Below are 14,505 nucleotides of genomic sequence, written 5' to 3' on the forward strand. Positions count from 1 at the left end.
TGATCATCACATGCGCTTGTATATGAATAAACTTGTCTTACAAATCGCAAATACTTATAAGAATTCAATTTTATTATGCTTTTTATGTTCGTGAAGATTCGACACTGACCTTTTTTTGTTAAAGTAGGGTCCAACGGTTTTAACTACAATTGTTTCGGAACTGTTGATAGACGTAATTGTTTGTTCTTTAAATTATATTTGACTTTTTTAACGAATCTTACGCAACGATTAAGGATGGTCCTGACAGTAGAAGAGCTGGCCTGATTTATATAACTCCTATGTAGTGAGGTCCCCTAAGCCCCCAAATGTACGAGTAGTATACTCTAATTGAAACAATAAAATAAGATAAAAATGAGTAGTAGTAATAATAATAAAAAGTACTAGAGAACGTAAGATTTTGTTAATAAATACAATATGTCATGATTAAAAGATTGCATGAATATATTTTAACTAGCAATTTATTTTAGATTTTATCGTATCAAAATCGCCTTAAGAGTTCATCAAGATTTATTTGCTTAAGATTCTCACTTTCAACGCACAAAATGCTCGGTGTAGACAACCTCTCCTTAATTCAATTATTATCCTTTTCAGACTTGAAAAATACCTCCCCCCCCCCCCCGAGTAGTTGGTAAGCGCTCTTCTTCTTAAATTGGTTTGAAGTGCATACGCCCAATAATATATAAATAAAATTATATTAAACATATTGTTTTATAGTTTTTTCATAAAAAATAAATAAAATAGTCGAGAATCAATAATTTAATTTATATAAAATGCTTTTATTTTTCGATCAATATTAAGCTTTTCTTGCAGATTTCGGTTAGTCAGTTATAAAATAAATCACATGATCGGAAAAATTATCACATAAATATTCCACATAGAAAAATGCAAGTAAAATAATTTATTTGATACTTTATCTTTTATCGAAATTGTAAATTTGATATTATAATGTAAAAGAAGTAAACGTAGCTCAAGCAATAAGCGAAGTAGTAACTCGAGTGTCTCTTATACGAAACTATAAAAGGGTTGATTAAAATATTTTTCTTGCATTTTTAATTTGGGTATTTTTTAATCATACCAAAACTTCATTTAGACATTAATCAGCTATGTTTTCTAAGAACACCTTTCTCATATTCAGAGATTTCATATTTTTCAACTCTCACCTAAGATGAAATGATTTTTGAAACAATTTTTATGAAAAAGTATGTCCAGATGAGACTTTTACCGGTTGTGCAACTATTTTTGTCGATTTCCGACATTTAACAAATATCATTCTTGAGAGTTGATGCTGTTAGAGGAACTGTGAAGTGATTGTCCACCTTTATCGGTACACTTGGTATCCTTTTCCCTTTCCAATCGCTGCTTACTGAATTTTCCCATGCCAGGTTTATAAATTGCGAGGCTCGGACGATCCTGAATACGATATAAAAAAATATAAAATATATATAAATAGTTTCATATAGTGATTTAATATCTAAGTAATACCTTATTTCTAATTCTTCGCTCCGTCCTCGGATCATCTCTATGCCTCTCAGAGTGTTCCGATGTATCCGTTTGAGATTTGTCGTCGAGTGATTTTTGCTTCTTCAATGGACTATCGCTTCCCTTCGGCTTCTCGTTAGATTCTAAACTATTGCGCCGTTGCTGCGTTTCAGTCGATTTACTCTTCACATCATCCATGTTCTTCACAACGACCTTCTCCTCAGATGTTTCCCTGCTACTCGAAATTTTCTCTTTCTTAGAATTATTATCAAGTTCGTCTATAACTTTCGATAATTCAGATACGTTCAACTGCGGCAAAGTTGTAAAAGGTTTTATTTTACTACTCACTAAAATGTTTTTACCGACTTTAGCCACTTTATCAGTACTCTTACTTGCTATCGTAATCGGAGCGGATTTAATTTCTGAACCAGTCGATATTTCCGAAGGCTTTTTAAAACCTTTATCTTGCTCGTCTATCTTACTCATTTTTTTATCTAAGAATTTAAGCTTATCTTTTTTCTCGCCGAATCTCTCTTTATTCCTTTCTTTATAACTCTCTCTCTGACGATCTCTCTTGCTACTTTTATCATCGTCGTACGATTCATTTTTACCATAGTCTGATTTTTTACGATGATCCTCTGCAGATCGTTTCTGATCCTTGTACAATTTAGAACGTCCTTTAGCTTGAAAGTGAATTTCTTTTATTTCAACTTCGTTATCGGCTAACTCGTCTTCGTTATCAATCGCGTTATCGATATCATTCTCGGATGATTTAATATTTTTTGGATCTTCTTCGTAATCATCATCCTTTAATAAATATATCACAAAGTTATTAAAATATACATACATAAAATAAAAAAATCATATCACCTTTGAATTACGGTTTCGAGGTCTACGTTTTTGTCTCTCTTCACGTCTACGTTTATCATCGCGTTTTCTAGCTGCCAAAAAATCCAGCAAAGGAGTCGTTGGTTCTTTTTTCTCAACGTCTAAAATAAATATTTTAATTTTATATGATTTATATATGATAACAATAAACAGATCTATAGTCTATTTATTTTCAAGAGTCAGTGCGCAAGAACATTGTTTAACGCGTAATCAAAATGTGCTCTTAAATTTCTGCCTTGTGATTGGTCGTTCTCAATGAAACGATTGATCTTACGGCGAACGACCAATCACAGGGCAGAAATTTAAAAGCATGTTATGATTACGCGTTAAACAATGTTCTTGCGCACTGACTCTTGAAAATAAATAGACTATAGATATAAGATGTATAACCATCGTTGAGTTGATATGAATATTCCATTTTGGGTTCTCTTGAATCGCTATCGGTCTCTTTGAGGCTTTCTAAAAATTCTAAATAAGTCGGGTCACTCTCGATCATTCCCGATTTTATGTCTTTCTTGCGTCTTTTTTTGGGCATTCTCTGAAACGGAGAATATTCTACGATCGCCGGATATTCAACACCTGAAAGACATAATATATTTTAAAAGATATGCGGATTACAGATAATTGGGAAGATTGTACAAATATTTTAGATAAATAAATCAGAAGCGATAATAATAAATATGAAAAGGTTATCACCTTTGTCGTCCAGAAATATATAATCATCAAATTTATCGCGAAATATGTATATATCCTCAACACTAACAAAATTGATATAAGCTCGGCAAAACAAATTGGGCGCCAGTGACATATCGGGCTTCGAGTAGTAGAAGTAGTCGTGTTCGGGCACAGGACTAACTTGCTCCAAAAAAGATTCTTCGGTCATTGTCGGTGGCAACCTCCGACAAATAATCTAAAACAATAGGATCATAACTTTTATTAAGGTGACCAGACGCCTTTCTTTAAAAAATATATTCCTCAAACAAAAATTCGAAAGCAAAAAAAAATTTTGTTTTAGCTCCCGAATTTTTTTTATATTTAGTGTCTCTAGATAGTTTTAAAATCTGGTCATCTTACTTTTATTATCAGATGATACTTTTTGATAGTCTTAAATACCACCATTAAGTTTCATACGCTAGTTAGGCATATGTTATAAATCGATTAAAATGCAATCGGTAAATAAATAAACATGTAACCATAACCATAAATTACCTTAGTCGGAGGTCTGTTTCTTTCTCTTTTTTCTTTGATCTTGGCCACGGATACCTTCTCGGCCTCGGTGACCACAGGTTGATCGCCTTCTCCCATATTAAAATGTCAGAATTTTAATGAAACAGTGACATTTTATCAGCCACCGGCCAGTTGTCATGTGTCAAGCAATTTTTCTTACACAGCTTGTTGGTCCTAACAACTTTTTTCTCGACCAATACCGATTTATTATAATAAAAAAAGACATTAAAAATAATAATGTAAAACTGATATTAACCTTTATGAGTTGTTCACTGCCCAAGCATTTTTTTGGATTATAAATGGACATGGTTTATTTATTATATTTCGTCTTTTCAAATTTTACAAATAGGCTTACCCTGCGTCCGTTCATTATGTTGCTTGATTTTGTTGCTTTTGACGTGAATTTTTCACTTCTGAGAAGGGATAATCGTTGTTTAATGCGCTCTCCTATTGGTAAAAATTTGGTTTAAATTTGCTTCATTCGCAAGTTGTAATATTATTAAAAAAAAGTCTTAATATGAACGCTAAATAACCCAGGGTTTCTACTGCAACGGCGACGGCCCGATTTTATTATTTCTGACGTGGATTTTTAACTTCTGAGAAGGGATTATTTCTTGCACCCCCCTATTGGTCAACATTTGATTTAGATATGCTTCATTCGATTCTCACTTATTGTAAGACGAAATATTGTTACAAAAAGTCTTAATATAAACGTTAGATCAGGGGTCGGCAAAGTGCGGCTCCGGAGCCGCATGCGGCTCTTTGGCTTCTTGAGCGTGGCTCTGGCACAAATATCCACGGGCCCGGGCACTAATTCTGGTCGAGTGTCCTTATGTCCAGATCTTCTGCTTCATAACGAGGTTCGATGGTTATTGTTATAAATGCTACTATTAATATAGGCGAGAGGTAGGTTGTAAATGTGTTTATTTCGACGGTTAAAATGATACAAAAGTCGCTCGTGGACTGGTTAACGAAGCGTAGACGCGCGGACGGTCTAGACTCCGGACTCCTCCTGGACGTGGACAGGTTCTTGAAGAGGGAGAGGTCTTCCCATTCAGAAGCTCTTGATGGGACGAAGGAGAATCCTCCCTATCAGAAGTTCTTGATGTGACGAAGGAGATTCCTCCCTAGTTGGATTCCCAACGAGAAGTATGAAGAGTAGAGGGAGAGTTGCTCCCGGCTTGGATTCCCAAGAAAGAGTGATTTGATCCGGCCGTGACCCTCCTTATATAGTAGTCGAGGCACGTGCCGGATGCAATTGGTTGGTGGGGGAAAGCCCTTCTGTGATTGGGTGTGGGTATCTCGTCTCCGATAGGTCCGTTTCGCGCATGGATATGAATCGAAACGTGGCGCGTCGAAGTACGATTATAACATTATCAAGAGGAAACGTTTCAAAACGTTTCGCGTCCCTATTGCCAGAAATTGAAGCATTTTTTCTTGAGAAGGGTGTTCACTATCTAGAACTTACAATCAGGATACAAAATTTTTATTTCATGGTAGACGTTACGTCTCATCTAAATCAGCTTAACCGTAAACTACAAGGAAAAGGTAACACAATTTTTTCGATGTTAGAAGAAGTCATTTCATTTGAAAACAAATTATCCCTTTTTGCTCAAGATTTTGAAAAGGAAACATTATTTCACTTTCCGAGCCTGCTGAAGCATCGCCAAGAAAATAATTCCTCTATTGACAAACACCATTTCAAAACAACAATTTTAAATACGAGGTAAGCATTTCTCAGCAGGTTTCATTAGTTTAAAAACAGCAAAGCGACCTTAGCATTCGTCAAAAATTCTCTTAATGCTACAATAACTGAGTTGAAATTTTTTCCTTTTGGCACTGACATTGGTAACTTTGAAATATAATTGCAGGGTTTAAAAAACAAGGAAATATGGAGCTCTAAATTTCAACGTCTTTGTATTGAGTTGGAAATATCAGAGAAGAACGAATGTGATCTTAGTTCACAACACAAGTGGTCTGCTTTGAAAGACCTGTAGAATGAAGACATGATCATTTTCAACGTCTGGAATAGTATTCCTGACTCTTACGATCAGCTGAAAAAACTTGCGTTTGCCGTTCTTTCCCTTTTTGGTTCTACATATTCATGTGAACAATCCATTTCAAACATGAACTTCATCAAGAGTAAACAGAAGTCGTCTTATTGATGAGAACCTGGAATCATGCCTAAAATTAAAAACAACAACATATAAACCTGACTTACTGAAGCTTTCCAAGGAGATCCAAGGACATTGTTCGCATTAAGTGTTTGTCAGTCATTGTCATGATTTAAATTTATGGATACCTTACTTTCATGTTATTGTTTATCAACTAAAACTATAATAAAGGTTTACTAAATTGAAAAACAGATTTGGCTCTCAGAACTTTTTTAAATCATTGTAATTGTGGCATAGTGGCAATACTGCGGTCGCGGGGGCAGTAGTCAGCGGGACGCGGTGCGGGTGCGACGCAGCCACAAGCTATCCGGGCAGTATGGCGGGAATGCGCATTTGTGACGTGGTGCGACCGTTCAACGGCGAGGGCGACGTTGTGGCCTGGTTCGCCAAGCTGGAGCGAGTGACGAAGCTCCGAGGTGACGAAAACGTGGCGGCCATCGTGCCATTGTTTCTGGAGGGACGCGCTAGCACCATTGTCGACGCGCTCAGTGAGACAGCGCAGAACGACGTGGGCGCCATTAAAGCGGCGCTGTTCAAGGTGTTCGCTCCTGACGGCAGAAAGGCCTACACCATGCTGATGAAGCGGAAATGGGATGGCGAACACCCAGAAGTGTTTATGGAGGAGATGCGGAAGCTCGCGACGGTCGCAGGCCTCAACAGCGATGCTTTTTTGTCGCGCCATTTTGTTCACTGTTTACCAGCTGAAGTGGCGACCGCTGTTGGGACGCGCGACGCGAGCGGAACGGCAACCCCGTCGGAGTTGGTCGAGTTCGCGAGGCCACTCCTGGAGCAGTACGTGGAGCGGCAACCCAGCATGGAGGGCGCTAGTGTCGGGGCGGCGGGAGCCGCTGTCAGCGGCGCGAGACGAGCGACGAACGACGGCGCGGGGAGAGGGGGCAGCAAGAAGTGCTTCCGATGCGGTGGCCCACATCTGCAACGAGACTGCAAGACGAGGGTGGAATGCTGGTCGTGCGGTGGGTCGGGCCATTTTCAACGCGATTGCCCGGCGGGAAAAGAGGTCGGGAGGTCCAGTGCGCCGGTGGGTCTCCCAAAGTGAACGTCGCGGCGTTACCGATTGTCCCTGCGACGATCGACGGACGGGCCTCCCGTGCGCTCGTCGATTCGGGATGCGCTCAAACAATAGTGTCGTGCCGGTCGGCAGGAGTAAAAAAGACAAGTGCAGTGACAGTAATAACAGTTGACGGCTCGAGAGTGCGATGCACAGGGACAACGACAGTGAATCTGACGATCGATGGTCAATCGACGACTGTCGAGTGTCTCGCGATGGAAAATCTGCTGCCCGGCGTGGACATAGTGTGCGGAATGGACGTTATTCGGCAGTTCGGGGGGGTGCAGATTTGCGGTGACAGTGTGCGATTTTTCGGCAAATCGTCGTCTGCGCCGGTCGCGAGGCGCTGGCGAGTGCGAGTCGGTGAGAGACAGATTGAAGCGGCCGCAGCTGCGAGTTTGCCCCCTGCGACAATCAAAGATCGCGATTTTAGCGCAGCGTTCGATGGCGAGTCATGGACGGCGACCTGGAACTGGAAAGACGGTCCTCCGGCGATGCTAAGGAACAACGTCTCTCACTACAGCAGCGTCGAACGAGAGGAACTTCGTGAGAAGTTCACTGCTGAAATGCAGAAGTGGATTGGCGAGGGATGGCTGCAACCATGGAGGGCGGAACAAAGAGGGATTTTGCCGCTGATGGCTGTAGCTCAGCCGAATAAACAAAAAGTTAGGCCGGTACTTGATTATCGCGAACTCAACAAGTTCGTGGAGTGCAACTCGGGGATGGAAGCGCCTGCGTGCGACGAAACTGTGCGCAAGTGGAGGCGAATGAGAGGACCGCTTAAATTGATCGACTTGAAGGCGGCTTATCTACAAGTCAAAGTGGACGAGAGCCTGTGGCGCCACCAGCTGGTATGTTTCGAAGGAAAAACATACTGCCTTACGAGACTCGGCTTTGGACTTAGTAGCGCTCCGAAAATAATGAGTCGAATCGTGGAGTACGTACTATCGCAGGACGCGGAGGTTCGACGAGGGACCGATAATTATATCGACGATATAATTGTGGACGAGAGCATCGTAAAAGCGAGTCGAGTAGAAGCACTCTTGAAGAGATTCGGACTAAAGTCAAAGCCGACGGAGAACCTGGACGGCGGACGAGTGCTGGGATTGGAGGTGAGACGGGACGCAGACGGAGACCTTCGTTTTAGGCGGGGAAATGCCATTCCGACGCTTGAGAGGGGAAATAAAATTACGAGGCGAGTGCTATTCTCCATCTGCGGAAAGTTGGTGGGCCATTATCCGATAGGCAATTGGTTAAGAGTGGCCTGCAGCTTCGTAAAGCGTGCATGCGAAGGCACGTCGTGGGAAGACCTCATCGGTAAACGAGCAGAGAAGGTTATGCGAGAGATCCTGGCCAGAGTGGATGCAGAAGATCCAGTGCGAGGGAAGTGGAACGTTTCGCAAACGGAGCATGGAAGAGTTTGGTGTGACGCGAGCTCGATTGCATACGGTGTGGCGCTCGAAATCGACGGAGAGGTGGTGGAGGACGCAGCTTGGCTTCGGAAACTCACGGATGTCGGACACATCAATGTAGCAGAGCTAGATGCCGTCCTCAAAGGAGTAAACTTGGCCGTCAAATAGGGCATTCGGAAGCTAACAATATTGACAGACTCGGCGACGGTCGTTAGTTGGCTGAACTCCGCGTGTGAGTCGGGACCGAAGGCGAAAGTGTCCGGCGCCGCAGAGATGCTCGTCAGGAGACGACTGGGCGTCCTACGCGAACTGTTTGATGAGTACGGTATGGTCGTAAAAATCACGTTCGTACCTTCTCATAAAAACCGAGCGGACGCCCTAACCAGAGTCAAGAAGTCCTGGGTGGACCAGGTCAGAAGAGCTGAACCAGTCTGCGTCGCCACCATAAAAGAACTGCATGACATGCACCATTTTGGAGTGGAGCGGAGTCTCCACCTCGCGCGTATGGTTGCGCCCAGCGCCACCCGGGGTGAGATCGAGCAGTGCGTACGCCAGTGTCAAACCTGTCAGCTGATCGACCCGCACCCGACGAAGCACGACGAAGGCGCGCTCGGAGTCGAAGAAAACTGGATCAGGCTAGCGATTGACGTTACACACCATCAAGGGTGCCAATATCTCACAGTTGTGGATTGTGGCCCAAGTAGATTTGGACTGTGGAGAAAGTTGCGCTCCGAAACTGCGCTCGAAATCGCGACAAACCTGGAACAAATATTCTCCGAAAGGGGGCCGCCTCAAGAACTTTTAATGGACAACGGAACGGCGTTTCGATCCGAACGAGTAGCCGAGCTGTGTCAGCAATGGAATGTTCGGAGAAGATTCCGAGCAGCATACAGGCCTCAGGGAAACGGAATTGTGGAACGCCACCACCGAACAATCAAGAGAACAGCTGCGAGAAGTGACGTGTCACCGACCCGGGCAGTGTTCTGGTATAATCTTGCACCGAAGGATGGAAAAGACGCCGCCTCTGCACCGGCAAGAATGGTGCATGAATACATATGGAGACACCCGGCGGTAGCGGTTGAGGAACCACCGACGGAGCAGGCGAGATTTGAGGTCAACGAGATGGTACTAGTCAAGCCAGCTCAACCGTCGTGCACGAAGACGTGGGCCAAGGGACGAGTAACAGGCGTGATATCATCAACCAATGTTATCGTAGACGGAATCCCACGGCACGTCTTAGACCTGAGAAGAGCCCCGGAGGAAGAGCATGGCACCAGATTGGTCGAAGGTGCGCTATTGCAGGCATACGGTCCTTCGCCGCATCGAATCCCAGCAGAGGAGGCCCCAACCGACCAAGAAGCCGTTCGCAGACCAGCACGACAGCGACGACGGCCTCGCTATCTCGAAGAATATGTATGATGAGGGCATCAGGAGGGCGTGTGGCATAGTGGCAATACTGCGGTCGCGGGGGCAGTAGTCAGCGGGACGCGGTGCGGGTGCGACGCAGCCACAGTAATGTACATATTTGGCTCTTCGGCCAATAAGTTTGCCGACCACTGCGTTAGATAATCGAGCGTTTCCACTGCAAAGGCATGCTTTTATTGTCTTTGGTAAAGGCGTCACATGTGATGGGAGGGCAAGTGAAGGAATTTGCCCATAAAAATGTATGTTATTCAATGAAATACCATGAATCTTATTAAAAACGAAATATTAAAAAAAACGACCACTGACTTGCCAATTCCCCCCCCCCCCCCTCCCTGGAATAAGCTGAAATGACGTTCCTTATTAACGACCGACGAGATATGTATTAGATTTTAATATATATCTTATTAGACAGTAGCAGAGTTTATCGGTAATTCGAAAACAGTAAAATTTGGTTAAAAAGTTTTTAACGTTTTTAATAAAAACGTTGACATGTGGGAGATGTTTACTGAGCACTGACCTATTTTTATTTACGACTGGTATTTAATCTCTGTTTAGTTACGAAATTGTTGGTTTTAAATCGACTAGAAAAGCAAAAAAATCCTTTTTGCCAGTCCTTCACATCTAATTTCGTTGCAACAATTACGGGTGATCCCGACACAAAAAATGCTAATTTTCATCTGTCGCAGCTTAATAATAAATATCATTAAAAAAATATAATAAGTTATTTATCAAATACAATGATTTTCTTACATAATGAATAATCGGTATTTCCTCTTTTTAGAAGTGGCGATTCTGTAAATGAAAAAATATAAGTTTATAGCATAACAGCACTACAAACAATCATTTTTTAAATTACTGTGAACACAATTGATCATCTTGAGTTAAATGCTATAAAAATTGCTGTCATTATCTCAAGTACTCTTTAATGTATAAAAGGTGAGACAATCCCAAGGAAAATTCATTAGGTAAGATACAATAACGCGCTACCATAATGAAAACGTTAAAATTTACACTATTCGGTGAGTATTTAAATTATTATATTGTATATTATATTTAGTAATAATAATAAATCTATATCTTTACTTTTATAGTTATTTTTGGATTTCTCTTTGAAACAACTTTATCAGAAAATGTTTACATAGATGAGTCTTTCTCATTGAAAGATTCTGAAACTGGTTTTGGATGGGATCTTCTTTTAACAAAGGGTATGTTATACTTATTTAATGATAAATCTGAGCTTATTGATTAAGTAAATTATTTTGTACATAGATGGTGCGGTGAAGACTTTAGGAAAGATTGGGCATACTGTTAAAAATGATCAAGTACAGATTGTTAAGAATAATGGAGTTTCAATATATAATCAAGACTTTAAGCTTGACATTAAAAGCAAAAATAGCATGGGTCTGAATTATTTGCATATAAATTGGAGAGCTGTTAAATCTAAAGCTTTGATGGATTGTCTCGACTTGGGTAATGCTCAATGGTATGGAGGACCTCAGCAGAAGCAGCAATACTGGCCGATACAAAAGTTGAAATTTGACGAATACTCCTACGTGAGCAAAGAAGCAGACAATGCAGCTATTGCAGAGCCTTATTGGCTGTCTTCAGAGGGAGTGTTCTTATATGTCGACAAAGTCACTCCTCTCTTTGTGGATCAAAATAACAAGATAAATAATTCTGCTTGCTTCATTGCTGATATTAAGGCACCGTATTCTGTTAACCGTAAAGATAATAAGCTATCTTTTTGGATTGGATACGGAAAGGATGCGAAATTTACGCATAGGGCGATTGTTGAAAGCTTTTTAGGAAAGCCGAAAGGATTACCCGATTACAGGATGGTTCAGCATCCAATCTGGTCCACTTGGGCAGAGTACAAGAGGCCCATCAATGAATCTATAGTTATGGACTTTGCTGAGGAAATTTTAGAACATGGATTTAATAACTCGCAGATTGAAATAGACGATCTGTGGGAAGTGTGCTATGGCTCTTTGACTGTTGATAAAAATAGATTTCCCGATTTGAAGAGACTCAATCTGAAGTTAAAAGAGATGGGATTCAGAGTCACTATTTGGATACACCCTTTCATCAACAAGGGTTGCGAACCTTGGTATTCGGAAGCGCTCTCCAAAGGGTACTTGGTAAAGAACGAAGAAGGCAAAGTGGAGACTTCTTGGTGGAATGACAACGGAACGACTGCTACTTATATAGATTTTACGAATGAAGCGGCCGCTAAATGGTGGGTGGATAGATTGATTGCTCTTCAGAAAGACTATGAGATTGACAGCTTTAAATTTGATGCTGGCGAAACAAGTTGGTCTCCTCAGGTATTTGAGATAATTAAATTAGTATGTTCCAATTGACAATAAAATAATCGTTGTTTTATAATATATATAGGTTCCAGTTCAAAATGGACTCGTTGATGAGCATCCATCGCATATTACCAGAAGATATGTTCAAGAATGCGCCAAGTTTGGTCCAATGGTTGAAGTGAGAAGTGGCGTAAGGACGCAAGACTTGCCAATTTTCGTCAGGATGATAGATAAGGATTCTGAGTGGACTTTCGAGAACGGACTCCCAACTTTGGTTACAACTTTGCTTCAGATGAACATGAATGGATATCCATTGGTATTGCCTGATATGATCGGAGGAAACGGATATAACGACCCTCCAAGTAAAGAGATGTTCATTAGATGGTTGCAAGCAAATACTTTCATGCCGAGCTTGCAGTATTCTTATGTTCCATGGGATTATGACAATGAGGTAACGATATTCTTTAACATATGTGTTATTGTCTGCATTGATGGGTTTATTTATATGTAAACTCTTATTTATATTAAAAAAAACGTCAGCGCTGAGATTGGCAGGATTCTAATTTCAGCTAACAGGTGTTTCTTTGCTTTGAATATACGTTAAAAGCACATTTTAATGTGCTCCAAATTTCCGAGTTTGTCGGCGTAAAAATACTTTTAGCGTAACCTCACAAAATATCCAACGGTATATGCTTCTTGAGCAGCAACATGGTTTCCGTCAATCTCGATCCACTGTCACTAAACTTATGTTATCTAATTCTGCTTCGAGATCATTGGACTCTAGTTCACTAGTGGACATTAAATACAAATATTTTGAAAAGGCATTAGATAAGCGATTTACTTGTGAAAAATATCTAATTTCTCATAAAGCAATTCTTAAATTACCTGAATCATCAAGTAATCAAAACTCATTTTCAGAACGATATAATACCTCTACTGGAGTACCTCAAGAATCCAACTTAGGTCCATTGCTGTTTCTATTGTTCATTAATGGCACAGAAACAGCAATAATTTACTCAATTTTTTATGTGGATGACTAGAAAATTTTCAAGGTCAACTGTAGCGCTATGATGGTGTTTCACAATTTATATTTTATAAATTACAGACTATTCGCATAAGCCACAAGTTCACCGATATACACGCAAATTATACGGATGTAATATATGAGGCGATCAATAGTGCCGTTTTAAATGGCGATCCTGTAAATCCCCCAATTTGGTGGTCAGATCCTAATGATAAAGAAGCGCAAAAAATTTGGGATGGTAAGTTATTACATTTCATATGCCTTATATTATATATCATATACAGTCTATTAATATATTTATTTTTTCAGAATATATGCTAGGGGAATCTATATTAGTGGCTCCAGTGATGATTGAAGGTGCACAGTCCAGGGACGTCTACTTGCCTAGAGGGACTTGGTTGACTTATGGAGATAGCAGTAAGATTGAGAAAGGACCCAAATGGATTAAGAATTTCTCGGCTCCCTTGGATGTTTTGCCTTATTTCGTCAAAGATGATCAAGCTATATCGATTTGATACAATTATGTATGAATTTTTAACGAAGCACTTTCCCAAGGAAAGATAAAGTTTCAAGTTTTAAAAACGCTTAGTTGAGAAATAGCATTTTAAAGTGTTTATATAATAACATGTCAGCGATAAACTATGTGTGACAAACGCGATAACAGTATCGGATTTTCTTTGTATGTATTTAATTTCAAGAAAAATATTATTTCTTGTCGAAAATAATAAATAAGTAGATAGTGTGAAAATAATAGAGCCATGCGTGTTTTATTGTTTTTGGGGATTTTTCTAATGATACCTTTTGGGGTTTACTTATAGAATTATCGAGAGAGGTAATAAGTATACGATCACATTTTTAGGTATGTATAATACTCGAATCCGAATTCGGAGAATAATTTTGTTTATTTAACACATATATTTTTTAAAGATCTGTATTCAATTATACATCTGTAATCCTAGAGAAGCGAATTACTTTATGTTGTCAGAGAGAATCCAAAAATATATATGTATCTATAAGGAGTACAGGTCGTAAACGTATTTGTATTCTAGTACCTTTTTGTTAGAAGCGCTAAGATACAATTCAGTGTATTCTTGTGGTAGCGTCTACTTAATGGAGCATTTTTTTAAGTTGATAAATAAAGATGTCGATATTCCGGCAATGCTCAACGACTTCCAGCTGCGTGGTTTAGAGTTCCGATCGCTTCCTTTGTTCTTTCCGCCGTGGTCAGGATGTTAGCGCTGGAAAACGCATCTCGTGTGCAAGCCAAGCAGCTTCTCAACGAGCTAGTCAAAAACAATGATGTCTTCGGCGGCAGGAACTGGAAAAAAAATGTAGAATGGTGCGCAATTATTTTAGTTGTGCACCATAATGGGAACGCTCGGTAGCGAGCATTCCCACTGCGACGGCACTGGCACGATTTTAATACTTTTGACGTGGATTTTTGACTTCTGAGAAGGGATAATTGTTTTTATCGATTTTAACTTATTGTAATATTATC

The 14,505-nt window shown here is 40.4% G+C and overlaps 3 protein-coding genes across 3 annotated transcripts; 2 read left to right on the plus strand and 1 right to left on the minus strand.

Moving 5' to 3' along the window:
• Positions 1–755: 755 nt before the first annotated feature.
• On the minus strand, positions 756–3,742 carry LOC148235547 (uncharacterized). The gene is made up of 6 exons (XM_088184666.1): positions 3,577–3,742; positions 3,064–3,277; positions 2,758–2,946; positions 2,350–2,468; positions 1,483–2,286; positions 756–1,410 (listed from the first exon to the last, which is right to left on the minus strand). Exons 1-6 carry the CDS (start codon positions 3,670–3,672, stop codon positions 1,267–1,269), a joined length of 1,566 nt encoding a protein of 521 aa, XP_088040792.1. The 5' UTR covers positions 3,673–3,742; the 3' UTR covers positions 756–1,266.
• Positions 3,178–13,758, plus strand: tobi (target of brain insulin). Its single transcript, XM_088184665.1, has 7 exons — positions 3,178–3,308; positions 10,456–10,693; positions 10,766–10,879; positions 10,944–11,998; positions 12,069–12,434; positions 13,089–13,245; positions 13,317–13,758. Exons 2-7 carry the CDS (start codon positions 10,666–10,668, stop codon positions 13,520–13,522), a joined length of 1,926 nt encoding a protein of 641 aa, XP_088040791.1. The 5' UTR covers positions 3,178–3,308; positions 10,456–10,665; the 3' UTR covers positions 13,523–13,758.
• LOC148235549 (uncharacterized) lies at positions 7,053–8,417 on the plus strand. The gene has a single exon (XM_088184795.1). It carries the CDS (start codon positions 7,053–7,055, stop codon positions 8,415–8,417), a length of 1,365 nt encoding a protein of 454 aa, XP_088040921.1.
• Positions 13,759–14,505: the final 747 nt, after the last annotated feature.

Source organism: Plectrocnemia conspersa, unplaced genomic scaffold (genome assembly GCF_051122295.1).
Source record: "Plectrocnemia conspersa isolate PC_06_02 unplaced genomic scaffold, ASM5112229v1 ptg000004l, whole genome shotgun sequence".
NCBI lineage: Eukaryota > Metazoa > Arthropoda > Insecta > Trichoptera > Polycentropodidae > Plectrocnemia > Plectrocnemia conspersa.

Coding starts and splice junctions, on each gene's coding strand:
- LOC148235549 (XM_088184795.1), top strand. CDS start 7,053: ATGGAAAATCTGCTGCCCGGCGTGGACATAGTGTGCGGAATGGACGTT.
- tobi (XM_088184665.1), top strand. CDS start 10,666: ATGAAAACGTTAAAATTTACACTATTCG. Junction 10,880..10,943: donor GGATCTTCTTTTAACAAAGG/GTATGTTATACT, acceptor TTTTGTACATAG/ATGGTGCGGTGAAGACTTTA. Junction 11,999..12,068: donor AAACAAGTTGGTCTCCTCAG/GTATTTGAGATA, acceptor TAATATATATAG/GTTCCAGTTCAAAATGGACT.
- LOC148235547 (XM_088184666.1), bottom strand. CDS start 3,672: ATGGGAGAAGGCGATCAACCTGTGGTCACCGAGGCCGAGAAGGTATCC. Junction 3,278..3,576: donor GAAACAGACCTCCGACTAAG/GTAATTTATGGT, acceptor CTATTGTTTTAG/ATTATTTGTCGGAGGTTGCC. Junction 2,287..2,349: donor CTCGAAACCGTAATTCAAAG/GTGATATGATTT, acceptor TATTTATTAAAG/GATGATGATTACGAAGAAGA.